A 13,062-nucleotide genomic window follows, 5' to 3' on the forward strand; every position below is an offset into this window, starting at 1 on the left:
ATGCTAATAAATGCAAAAAATAAAAATAAAAGAAGATACAAAGCATAAAATAACCCCCAAAACTTCTTCAATGCCAGTGAAAACCAGCTGGGGACAAGCATTGCATGGAACGTGCCCATCAGCTGGGCTTGAGCCCACAACCACATAAATGTGAGGAAAAGCAAAGAAATTCCAAGGAATCCCCAAATAAACTTCCAGCTGGAGCAGCCTTTGGGGTTGGGAACACTCAAGGCAGCACCTGACAAAGCAAATTCATTCAAGAGCTGCATTTTGGGTGGCCTGAAGCATCTTGGAGCTCCAGGACACCAAAATGGAGAGGGGAACACCAGGTCTGGAGGGAGAATGGGTGAAAAATGGGGGAAATTGGTGATAAAGCCACAAATATCCTCTTAGGAGAACCTCAATCCCCACAAAGAACGATCACTCGGGATAAACAGTTGGAAGTTTTTATTCATATAAAACTCATATTAAAGAACATAAAAGATTCTTAAAAACAAAACCAAAAAACAACCCCCAAAAAACAAGGCTCTTGCAATTATTTACAGCAGTATTGCACAAGTAAAGTGGCAATTACCCTGTCCAAAATTCATCAGTGCAAAACACAAGGAAGGCAGGGAAATTGCAGTCAAAAATGCTACATTAGCTGGGTCCTGCGACACGATTTAGTGATTCACGTGATCCCATGGGATGACTGCTCCAGGAAAACCTGGCTGAAGCAATCCCGGGGGGTGGAGGAACCAAATTCCAAATTCCCACTGAATTTCACTAATGCTGAAGTCTTTGATGTGCCTACATCACTCCTGGGAAGTGGAGACTTAGGCACTTGGAGAAAAATAAGATTAAAATCTTGTTATCCACACCACGATGGCTTTGGAAGGGGATCCAACACTTCTGGCAGGGAGGAAACCGAATCTTCACAGGAACTTAAATAAGCAGGAAATAAATATACAACATTTCTACAAGTTACAGCATTAAACAGTAGAGTGCATTAATTACACAGGGAAAAAAAAGAAAAAAAAAAAAACAAAAAAAAAGGACCTACAGTATTTACCAATTCCACTCTAAAAAAGTGTAGGAAAAAACCAGGAACTTTTTAAAAAAATTTTTTTAGGTTTTTTAAAAGTATTTCTAAGCTGTACAAAACTTACAGGAGAGAAAGGAGAAGGAGTACATTGCACACAGATATTTGGCTCAGATGATGAAAATAATACGGTACTCTACTCTAATAAATATTTGAGTATTTACAGTTTGGTGCAAAAGAGAAGAAGCAAGAACAGGAACAATCTGGTTTCCAAGGAAAACTCTTCATCCTTTTGGTGCAACACAGAGCACAGGCTACACTTAAACACGACCCAGAGCAGGCAGCCAACGTGGCTGAAAGGAGCAAAAATCCCTATTTTATATCATTCTACTGTTTTGAGGCTTTTTTGGGGGCTTTTTCTCACTAAACCTCACAATGCCACAGGAATCCTATTTTTTGAGGGTTCCTTTTCCTATGATTTTTGGCTGGGAACTCCTCCTGTAGAGAAGGCCCTGGGAGATTTTGCCAATTTTTTTTTTCCTTAAAATGAATCTGTTTTTTGTCTCCATGGGAGGACAGGGTAAAGTGCTCTTTGGTGATTCTTTGGTGTACTCCAAGGGACACATTCTGGGATGCCCAAAGCTGGGAGATCCCAAAGCACCATTTCATCCACCAGCAACGATGGAACTCAACTGGGAGGAAAAAAAAAAAAATCTCACTGGGTCTCCCTCTCTCTGCTGCCGAGTTTTATCCTTTTAATTTTAATTTTACCAGTGGAATTCCATGGGAAATCCCTGGTGGTAGGTCTGGCTGGGGCAGCAAAGCCACGGAGAGCCAAAGCCAGAGGTAAATCCCAAGGGATGAGGAGCAGGATCTGCCCTGGCCAAGCCCCCTCGATATTTGAACCGCTCGCTCTCCACCAGTGCAAAGTTTCTCCCCAAAGGGCTCCAAAATGCCCTTCCCAAAACACCCCCTGCTCCTGCAACCGCTGCTCACCTTGCACTTCCAAGGAAAAAAAGGGAATAAAATTGGCAATCGAGGTTAAAACCAGCTCCATGATCCTCCAGGAGCAGGAGGGGAGGCCCCGCCCCACCAGGCAGAGAGCTCCCACTGGGGTCTGTCCATCGTTAATTAACACTAATTATCATCCATGGCACTCAGCAGCTTCTCCCTGTGGGAAGAACCGCTCCAAGGGGGGGGGGCTTGAGATGGGCTTTTCCTTCTTGTCTTTTCCTATGCTGCTGGTGAGACCAGAAACAAGCCCACAGCTTTTAGGGAGCACCTGCACCAGCCTGAGGGAAGGGGATGTTTGTGCATAGATATGGGATGGCTGGAGCAGCCAATCCCCCAAAAACATCTGCTGGGAAGGGGAACACCCACAGATCCATGGCTCCAGGGGAAAGCCAGGGGCTCCAGGGGGGAAAGCCTCTGCTGGGAAGGGGAACACCCACAGATCCATGGCTCCAGGGGGGAAAGGGGAGAGGCCCTGGGACATGGAGCACCTGGGAACTTCTCTGGGAGGACACAGAGCAGTCAGATCCCCTTGGAAAGTCCTGGATAGATCCATGTCGGGCTGGCATCCTTCCATCTGCATCTGGGGGCTCATCCCCGTCCAAACACGGAGAGGATCCCAGGAAAACACAATCTTGGACACCTCTTTTGACAGCCACGACTCCCAACAGGTCCTGCTGCCGTCGCCTCCGGCTGCGGCGTTCCGGGAGCTGCTCCCTGCCTCCGGAAGGGTTTATTGCTGGATTACTCAGTCCCCCACATCTGATAGCAGACACTACAGAAGAGTTTTCACACGTTTTATAGAAAGAATTTCTTTTTAAAAAAAGGCAACCTGGTGGCTTGGGGTTTGGTTGGTTGGTTGGTTGGTTGTGATGGTTTGGACCCTGGAGTTCGACAGCAAAGTCTTGAAATTCAGAGTGGATCAAAAAAATAGAGATATATAAAAAAAAAAAATTAAAAAAATCAGTCAGCAGGAAATAGGCTGATTTGCATTATGCAAATGAAGTTGGATTTGGGATAGCATTAGGTATTTACAGGTAAAAGAAGTGCTGATATTAAATCCCTCTGCCCTTTTTTTCCAGCCTTTTTTGGGAGGCAAAGGGAGAGGGGAGGAATCCGAGCCTCTGCAAGGCAAACTCCGAGGGCTCTGCCCATCAGCTGGCTCAGGTTTCCCTCATTCCTGCCATGGGGCTCATGCCACAGAATTCCAGGAGCGATGACAAAACACGATTCCACATTTTCGCTGAGACTCTTTTGGGGGGAAAAAAAAGGCAAAAAAATGAATAAAAAGAGTGGAGAGAAACAGCGAGTAAACACCACTCTGCCATAAAAACGCCGCGCTCAGAATGGGATGTCCACCCTCATCCTGCCACGTGTCCTGGGGGAGAGGCAGGGTGGGAGCCCCACATCCATCCATGAGTCCTTCCTTCCCGGGCTTTCCCAGCGAGGAATTCAGTCCTGGCAGCTCGGGATGCACCAGGCGCTCTCACTGGAGCCTCCAGATGCGGCTGATGATGTAACGCAGCAGGCGCAGGATCATGACCTGGGGGTTCCCCAGCTGGTGATCCAAGAAACCCTGAAAGACAGGGGAGGGAAAAAAAAAAAGAGAAAAACCAAACAAAGTGGTGATTTTAAATCCCACCATGAAGCCCCCCATTCTGTATAAATGAAAAATATTCCAGAGGCACAAAGTGTTCAACACTTAGCAGCCAGCGGAGCTTGGGGCTCATGACAGCATCAAGGGGATGCCTCCTCTTCCAGGAAAAGCCCAGGACCCACGAGCCTTGCTGGGACAAGGAGTGTCTGGATGACAAATTGCCCCATTTCCCGGTGTCTTGTCCGAGGAACGGTGCCGGGGGGAGGCCCCACCCTGGAGAACGTGACAGGGAAGGCGCCGGCACCGCGCCGGGACCCGTCCGACAGCCCCGACCTGCCCGGCGAGTGCGGCTCTGGCACTGCTGCAGTTCCCCATTTCTAACCTCAGGCTGAAAGGGCAAACCTCAGAGCCAGGCAGGGCCGGCAGGCACGAGCCCTTACACCCTCCCCTCCGGAGCCCAGACAGCTCAGGAGCAGCCAGAACGCTTCCAGAAGGAAAAGGGACCTTTCCACCAAGTGCCTCAGGGATGATAATTAAACAATGGCTGAAATGCTCTGAAACCTCCCCGGTTTTGGGTGCAGGGAGTGAGAATTTGTCACATGCTGGCTGCACCAGGTACAAAGTGTTTTTAGGGTCACGCATGACGTCTCCTGCTTGTGTCACCTGAGCAGGCAGGACGTGTCCTCTGCGTTCCAGTCCTCGCCCCAGGCCAGCCCTGGTTGGAATTGCAGCCACAGCACTGGGAACAGCCTCATGCAACCCTGGGGGATGCTCCCTGCTGCTGCCTGGGAAACACCCCCATTCCCATTAAATTCACCCCCTTATCCACCACAGGGTTGCGGGGAACAGCAGGATGTGCCCAGAGACTTCCAGCACCAAAGGAGCCAGGATAATGCAGGAAGGACGTTCCTGCTCCTCACAAAGTGCTCCAAATTTAAGGCACGGCTCTGGGAGGCAGGCAGGAGGTGGGAGATGGGTAATCCAGCACTGAACAGGCTCCCCAGGGAATGGTCACAGCCCCAAGGCTGCCAGAGTTCAAGGAATATGTGTACAATGCTCTCAGGCACAGAGTGGGATTGCTGGGGCTGTGCAGGGCAAGGAGTTCGCACTTGGATTATCCTTGTGGGTCTGTTCCAGCTCAGGATATTCCAGGGCACTCTGCATTTCTTCCAGCTCCTCTGGATCTGCCTGCTGCTACCAGGTGCCTCCAGCTTTCTGGACAGCCTGATCCCTCCCTTTCATGGAAAAGATGTCCTTTCATCCCAAAAAGCAGCCACTTTGCATCACAAGGGATCAGCCTGGGTGGGGGAGGTCTGAAGATGCACATTCTGGATTTTGGATTCTGGACTGGGGTATCAGCTTATCACCATTTTGCTGCAGGTCAGGAATGCCAGGACATGTGGGAAAAGTGGAGCAGGTGGAGATGATGTGGAAAAAGCAGGAGCACAGCAGCCTGATCCCCCTTTTGTGGGAAAGCCAACCCTGGGAGCAGTGAGAAAGCACTGCAGGAGTTATTGGGGAGCCGAAGAGGATGGATGAGGATCCAGCAGCCAGCATTCCATCACCAACACTGCTCCTGGCCCCTCTTCCCACAGCCTGAGTGGATGGAGCAGAACCCACAAGCAGGGACATGCAGGAGCTCATCCTGGCGAGCCCAGCTTGCTTCACCCCCTGGGCTGGGCTGCCTTGGGATTGGGATTGGGCTCCTCTGGGGCATTACTGCATCGACTCGGATTGCAACACCCCAAGGTGAGTGAGTTCATGGGCTTATAAAAGCTCTGTCAAAACAGTCTTTGCCAGAGAAGTAAGTTCTAGGACCGAGTCTCTTCTTTGCAGCAGCTGGGATTTGGGAGCTGGGCTGGGAATCCCACTGGAAGCTTCCCTAAAAGCGATGGTGCCGGGCAGTGCATCCCCCAAACTTTCCCTGCCTCTTCCTTTCTAAAAGTTTCCTCATCACCATCAGGTCCAGGCCCAACCCAACACCTCTTCCCCAAAACCCCCGTGCAAACCTGGTGCCCTAAAGCTTCCAGCCCCCATTTCAAGGTTCTTTTCAATTGCTTTAAAGGTTATTTTTCATTGATTTGAGGCCGCCGCTGATTTGCCTGGTCCAGGCCACCCCCCGCCCGCGCAGCCTTTTCTCGTCTGAGTGAGCGAAATGCTCACCGCAGAGAGAGTTTCCAGAAATGATTCAGCCCTCCCCTTCGAGAGACACGGGAGGTGAAGAGGGGAAAGTTACCCTGCGTGGACAATAGGAGGCATTGAACTCGTCACCGATGCGCCGCAGCTCCTGCGCGATCCAGATCTCCGGCTGCACCTCCTCGGCTGGAGAGTGGGATTGCCACCGGGAAGCTGCAGGGGATGGAACAGGAGAGTTAGGAACACAGGAAGAACAACAAATTGTACAGAATTTACTACATAAAACTCTCTAGTAACCCATCAGCTCTTGCCATCTTATGCCTATTTTTTATTACTATCATATTTAAACTCTCTTAAATCCCAGGGGCACATGTGGGGGCTCACTGCGTACAACAAACAGGCTTTTATTCCTGGTTATTTCTGTATTATTATTACTACTATTAGGCTTTTATTTATTTATTGTAGACTTTCCATGAGAGCATCTCCAAACTTTGGTCCTTCTTAAACAGGGATAAGAGACAAGATGCCACTCTCCAATTTCCTTCCCTCACCAAAGCTCTTCTTCTCCCTTTTTTTTCCTTCAGCAGCAACTCCTTCCCTAACCTTAAAAACCCTCTGCCTCATTCAATTTCCACATTTCTTCCCCAAATCATCTTCAAGTGCCCAGCAAGGAAAACCAATGGGTTTGTCACAGCGAGGAGAAAGCCACAGTTGGATTTACGTGTGGAGAAGAAACCACACTTCCAGCAAATCCAAGAGCTGGCTTGAAAGAGAAAAGAAAGAGTTATTGTGTTTATTATACTGCAAGATACTGTAATTATTTAGGTCCCCATCTTAAAAAGTTTAAAACATGTGATAAATCCTCCAAAGAGCCAGGGGGGGAAAAAAAAGAAACAGGACCATGTTTGATACCCAGCACCACCTTATCCCCCCTTTCTTAAAGTTCAGGATCCAAGTGGGAACTGCAGACTTAAGGAATATTTAAAAATAAAAATAAAAAAAAATGAAGAAATAACCTAAAATAATAAAACAACCAAAAAACCAAAAAATACTGCACAAAACAAAGCAGCGTTTTGGCACAACAGCTTCGGAGGAATCACAAGGGAACAGGAATAGCTTCCAATCTTCCAAACATTCAAAGGATTAGTAGGGCAGTTAGAGAGAGACAAAAAAAAAAAAAAAAAAGAAAAAAAAAAGAAAGAAAGAAATTAAATAAAAGCCTGGCTCCAACCTGATTGGAAAATGCGTTTCCGAGCCAAGGCGCGCCGCTTGGCCGGCCGGGGGCTGTGTTGCTGTGTTTTGTTTTCGCGCTGTAGTAGCAGCGCCCGCCGCCCGCCCCGAGCGCGTCCCCGCCGGCCCCGGGCGCGCCACGCGCGGCGCTGCGATCCCGGCGGGAGCGGCCGGGGCGGAGCCGCTTCCCAAATCCCTCCCCGAAAAACAACAACACGCGGCCAGCCCGGGCAGGAAGCGGCCAGCAGCGCCGGGGACGGGAGGAGCACCACGCGAGGGAGCCGCTGCTGTCGCTGCTCCATCCTTCCCCTGTGCCATCCTCCCGCCCGCCCGCCCGCCCCAGGGACTCGGGCTCGGCTCGGTGGCTGAGAGCGAAATCGGGCTGAGGTTTTCGGAAAGGACTTTCTGCAGCGAAAGGGGCCAGTCATAACCGGGTCTCCGAACCAGTCACGGGCGCTTTCGGGGGCGGGGGGACACAGTCATAGCGGGAGCCACCACCGAGGGTGACAGCCCCGGGCACCGGGACGTCACCGACGGGAAGCCGCGCCTGGCTCCGGCCCCAGGGATGCTCCAGCATGGAATTGCTGCGGTTCCGGCTCGGAAGGGCAAAGAAAGCAACCCCGAAGTGCAACGTCAGCTCCTGGGTTAGGTATCCAATCCCTCAGTGAAGGAAATCTTGGAGAGCCGGGAGAAAACAGCAGCGATTCCAACACAAGAGCATCAGGACATCACCAGCAGATTCCCAGCTCAAGGTTTTCCCCTTAAATCCAACTATTTGGAATCTCCTTTGAGAGCAACAGGTTTATACTGCTCCTCTCCTCATGGGAATACACACTGGGATGAAACCAGCACTGGGAAAAGCCATTTCCAGAGCACCTGCTCCAGCCACATTCCTAAAATCCGCACGCAAACAAACACATTGCCTTCAGACCAAAAATCCAATGGAAGGAAAGGAAGGAAAGACATGAAATACCACGAACAGAGTCACCCAACCCCTCCAGAAAGCGTGAGTTTGTCTTGGGTGACTTACACTCCCAGCTGGGAATTCCCCATCCCTGCCAACCTCTTCCCCCAGAACAAACAAATCAACTCACCCTTGCTCCTATCCCTCCCAACCCAAAAGCATCATCCTGGATATCCAGGCTGGCACTGCAGCCCTTGTTCCCTTCCATCCCAGAGCATCCCCTCGCTGCTTTTGTCTCGTTTCCCAAAAGAAACAGCTTTGGAGGCAGCTGGATGTGTCCCTGAACTGTCAGAAAGGCGGCACAGCCCAAAGCATCACTTCCCAAAACCTCCACACCAACAGCTCCTCCTTACACAACCCAGGGCATTCCCAAGGGCTGCCTCCACCTTCATTTGCCCTCATCAAAACCTTTGGGGAAGGTTTTGCAAGATTTAGAGAGGGACTTTTGAGGCAGCGCATGAGCTTGCCATGCTGGAGCAGCCTTTGAGCAGCACTGCCCAGGGGAGAGGCCGGGAGCATCCGTCGCTCCTGCTCACAGGAAATGCCTGTTTATTTTAATAAAAATAATAATTATTAATATTATTGCTTATGCTTCCGAGAGAAACTCTCCACCTTGTGAGCCTCTGCTCACAACAGATAAAATCAGTGGGTAAAAGCACAACAAAAATATCTCCTTTGCTTCCCTTCCCGAGGGACTGACCCGCTTCCATGTGGAAAACTCCACAGCACGCATCCAGCTGGACACTGCCAAGGCACAGGGATTGAGGAGGAGGTGTGCAGGGCAAAGGCATGGATATTTCACAAGGAGAGCTGCATGGGATGTCACAGCCTGGGAACTGCAGGCCTGGATGGGGATAAAACAGCTCTGTAGCTCCATGTTCCCAGCTTAATCCGTTCAGGAGTATCCAAGAGTCCCAGTGAAACAGCACTGAGGATTTTCCATTTGCTTATAGCTGTTTAGGATGATGCCCCTAGCAACACTCACAGAGCAAAGGCTCCAATAAAACAGCTGATGAGAGCACAGGAATTTGGGGAAAAAAACAAAAAAAAAAAAACAAAAAAAAAAAAACAGGGAAAACTTCAATTTCTTCCCAGATAAAAGAAACTGAAGCCTTGGCTCTCCCGGCGAGGAATTCAGGGAGCATCCCTGCCCGGCCGTGCCAGGGCGAGGTTGTGAAACACGAATTAAGCTGTAATTACTGCAATAATGTCACAAAATCTATCCTAAGGGCACATTACAGCCAGGCCTCCGCAGCCAGAGCCAGGAGGGAGCAAAAACACCACCAACCAAAAAAGACTGTGTTGAGATCCCAAAAAAAGCTCGGAGCTGGTGTTTGTTATCCCCATGCCCCGCTCCCACCGTGCCCTGGTGCGAGTTCAAAGGTTTCCTCCAATTCACCAGGGAATTCATCAGGAGAGGGGAATGCTGGACACTCGTGCAAGCTCCCGCGGGCAGGTTTTCCCTGCTGGAGAGGCTTCACCTGGCAAAGCCAGTCGCAAACACGCCCCCGCCCGCCTCCGGGCCGCTTCCCAGCGGGATTTCGGGATACAGGACCCCAGCACCTCTGCCACCAATCCATGGGAGAGCCGGAGCGGCACACGAGCCAGGAGCCACTTGCTTGCTTGGCAAAACACCCTGGGACAGCGAGCCCCGAGCAGAAAACTGGACTCAACAACTCTTGTCCCCTCCTCCCCTGGCAGCGGCTGACCGAGCCCGGAAAAGAATAAACATCATAGTAATAAAAACCCCGGCGCTGGACGCGCGGGAGTTCCCCGGCGCTGTGTTTGCCCGGCCAGCTTCCACAAATCCCAGAGCGCCGGGAGAGCCTCCAGCCCTACTCCAACGGCACGGCTGCTCCCAAAACCCACGGGCTGGGTGGGATGCGGGAGCTGCTGCAGGTGCCTGGCGTGGATACCCGCGTTCTGCATCCTTCCAAGGGAAGCCAAAGGGCAGGACCCCTCATGCACCCCTCAGCAACCCCCTGGCACCGTGTGCTCACAGCTTTACACACTCCTAACTTTACTCTGGCACCTGTGCACAAACCCCAGCACTTCACACACCCCACGAGAATCCGTGTTTTCCGCGGTGCTGAGGAAAGACGAGCCAGGTGAGGAGGGGAAGGCGAGGAAAGCCAAGCCAGGTGAAGGGTCGGAAAAGCGCTCCCGCACTTTCAGCCTAGCCCTGACCCGTGTATTCACCCTCCACACATTTCCCCGGCACTTCACTTTCACATCATCGCACGGCCCCACAGCAACAAGGCTCTGGGGGAAGCCACGCCAGGTGAGGAGGGGGAGCGAGGAAAGCCACGCTAGGTGAGGAGGGGGAGCGAGGGCAGCGGAGTCCGGCGGGGAGGAGAGGCGAGGAGGAGGAGGATGGGGAGCCGCGCCCCGGAGCTTACCCATGGCGCTGAGGCAGTGGCTGAGCGCCTGGCAGGGCGGGCTGGGGGTCTGCGTGGCCTTGTCGCAGCCCAGGGGCGCGGGGCTGCGCTCGGCTTCGAACGAGAAGTACCCGCTGGAGGAGCGCGGCAGCAGCGGCGACCTCCGCACGAAGATGAAGAGCGGCGAGCGGGTGGCGAAGGGGCCGGGGCTGGCGGGCGGGCCCCGCGCCGCGGACACCGCGCCGGCCCCGGGCAGGGCGGCGGGAGCGCCGGGGCGCAGCTGCGCGCCCGGGCCCGGCCCCTCCGCCGCCGGCAGCCGCCCGCCCTCGCCGTCGCGTCGCGCCTTCACCTCGGGGGGCTGCTTGGCCATCGGGGCTGCCTGCGGGGAGCGGAGCGCGGTGAGCGGCCGAGCGCGCCCAGGCCGGCCCGGCCCCCGCCCGCCCGCCCGCCCCATTGTTCTGCCGAGCGCGCCCCCGCCCCGGCCCGGGCCCGGCCCCCGCCCCGCGCCCCCGGCCCCGCTCACGGTGCTGCCGCCGCTGGAGCGGCCCCGGCCGCGGCTGCGCTCGGGTGTGCGCGGGAGCGGCCCCGGCCCCGCTCCGCCCCGTGTTTACAGCCCCAGCACCGCCCCGGCCTCCCCCGGCCCGGCACCGCCCCGGCCCCGGCACCGCCCCGGCCTCGGCCCCGCCCCGAGCCCGCCCCGGCCCCGGCCCCGGCCCCCGCCCCGCCCGCGGGGAGCGCCCGGGCTCGGGCACTGCCTCACACACGCTCGGGGACTGATTAACACAGCCCGGGGCACGGCGCGGCCTTACACACGCACACGTGCACCGCCAGCCTCACACACACATCGCACACAAACACTCACACACACATATCCCACACAAACACAGCCCGGGGCACGGCGCGGCCTTACACACGCACACGTGCACCGCCGGCCTCTCACACAAACACACACACACCGTGCACAAACACAAATCCCACACGAACACACATTGCACACAAACACAGCCAGAGCGCTGCGTTCTGATGCTTTCGCCCATCCCACCCTGCAGCACACACTTACCCCGTGCACACACAGTACACACCCCGTAGGGTTCACCCCTACACGCACCCCGTGTACTGTGGGTGCTCACCTTACCTGCACACCCCTTACACGCCCCAGGCACTCCTCGTTACACCCCATGTGTGCACACACTTCACACCCGGGTGCTTGCTCTTCACACACATTTTACACACACACCCCTGCTGCAGGGCATCTCCTGCAACCCCTCCTGCTGCACCCCTTGCACACTTGTGTGCACACACACCCAGCACTGGTGCATCCCTCGAGCAGCAGCAGCAGCATCTCCAGCCTGTAGAGAAACACAGCTGTGGAGAGGAAAGGCCATGGGAAGGAAGAAGGACCATGGGGTGGAAGAAGCCTTATGGAGAGGAAGAACCCGGCCCATGCAGCAGAGGGGCTGAGCGCTGCTGCTGCAGCAGATTCCGGGATATCACAGGTCCCCCATCCCACCCCAGTGTCTCTCACCTCAGCCAGGGATAGTCCCACACACTGCTGGAGCTTCCCTGGCTGCTCCAGCTCTGTTCCCATCCCCTTCACGCCCCTCCAAGGCGAGGGGAAGGAAAAGTGTCTGCGGGTGTTTGAGTGGGCAAAAATAATTAGGGAAACTTGCTAGGAGGGCACATTAGGGAAAAACTTGAAGACAGGGACCAGCAGCAGAAAGGAAGGGCTCAAAATGTCAGGCAATCACATTTCCACACCAAAAAAGTGAGGGAGAAGCAGCACTGAAAATCAAGCTTGTTCTCTTTTCCCAGCTCTCCAGCCGTGGTACCCAGAGCGCTCCACAAGGCCCCGCTTCCCTCACGCTTCCCTTGGATCCAGGAGCCACCCGAGGCTTTTCCCCTTGGCTGGGGCCTGCAGAGCATCCCGTGCTGGTGGGGCAGAGCAAGGGGCACACTCTGGAGGCACCTGGGCTGCCAGGACACGGGGCCAGCCAGCAGATGTTGAGTCTATTTTCTCCTCCTGGGTCGTTTTCGTTTCTGCGTGGGCGGCTCACACGAGCAGAAAGGGGATGGGGAGCAGCCCGGCCTTTCCAGCACCCTGCCTTGAGCTGGCGCTTCTGCTCCTGCCCTCGGGATTCTGGAGAGCCAGGACAGGCACCAAGTGCATTTTCCCACCGTGAATCACAGCTCCAGCCTCACGTAAGAAATCCGTTTCGACGTTATCCTTGTTCTTCTTGTCGTGAGCCATCTCAGAGGAATTTGCACCAAAGCCTATCCCAAAGTCCTTCATTTTCGGCACTGTGGGCACAGGTTGAGGGAGGGGGAGTTGAAGCCTGCCCCTCAGGCCCTGCAGCATCCATTCCCAGCTCCCTGGGAATGCTGTTTGAGACTGCCTCATCCCAGCCCTCCTTGGCACCCATTAGCATCCATGTGCAGGGAGCTTTCCCATGTCCCACATGGAAATGAGGGAGAAAGGACAAGGATGGAGGAGGATGGTGGGGGTCCCATGGTGCAGCAGCACTGCAGTTGTGGCACCTCCCACCCAGCCTTCCCTCTGTGCCATCACAGAATCACTTAGGTTGGAAATGACCTCCCAGATGATGGAGCCCAGCCCAATCCCAGCAGGTTGGGAAGCGGACTGGGAGGAGGCTGGAGCAAAGATGATGGAGCCTGGCTGGAGGGAACGGGCTCCTCACAGTGCCCTGAAAACCCCCAGGGAAAACCC

General features: G+C 54.2%; 1 protein-coding gene across 1 annotated transcript; it reads right to left on the minus strand.

Moving 5' to 3' along the window:
* Window positions 1-432: 432 nt before the first annotated feature.
* On the minus strand, window positions 433-10,722 carry BCL2L11 (BCL2 like 11). Its single transcript, XM_063152705.1, has 3 exons — window positions 10,359-10,722; window positions 5,866-5,978; window positions 433-3,608 (listed from the first exon to the last, which is right to left on the minus strand). Exons 1-3 carry the CDS (start codon window positions 10,705-10,707, stop codon window positions 3,519-3,521), a joined length of 552 nt encoding a protein of 183 aa, XP_063008775.1. The 5' UTR covers window positions 10,708-10,722; the 3' UTR covers window positions 433-3,518.
* Between the last annotated feature and the right edge of the window lie 2,340 nt (window positions 10,723-13,062).

This window comes from Melospiza melodia, chromosome 3 (genome assembly GCF_035770615.1).
Source record: "Melospiza melodia melodia isolate bMelMel2 chromosome 3, bMelMel2.pri, whole genome shotgun sequence".
NCBI lineage: Eukaryota > Metazoa > Chordata > Aves > Passeriformes > Passerellidae > Melospiza > Melospiza melodia.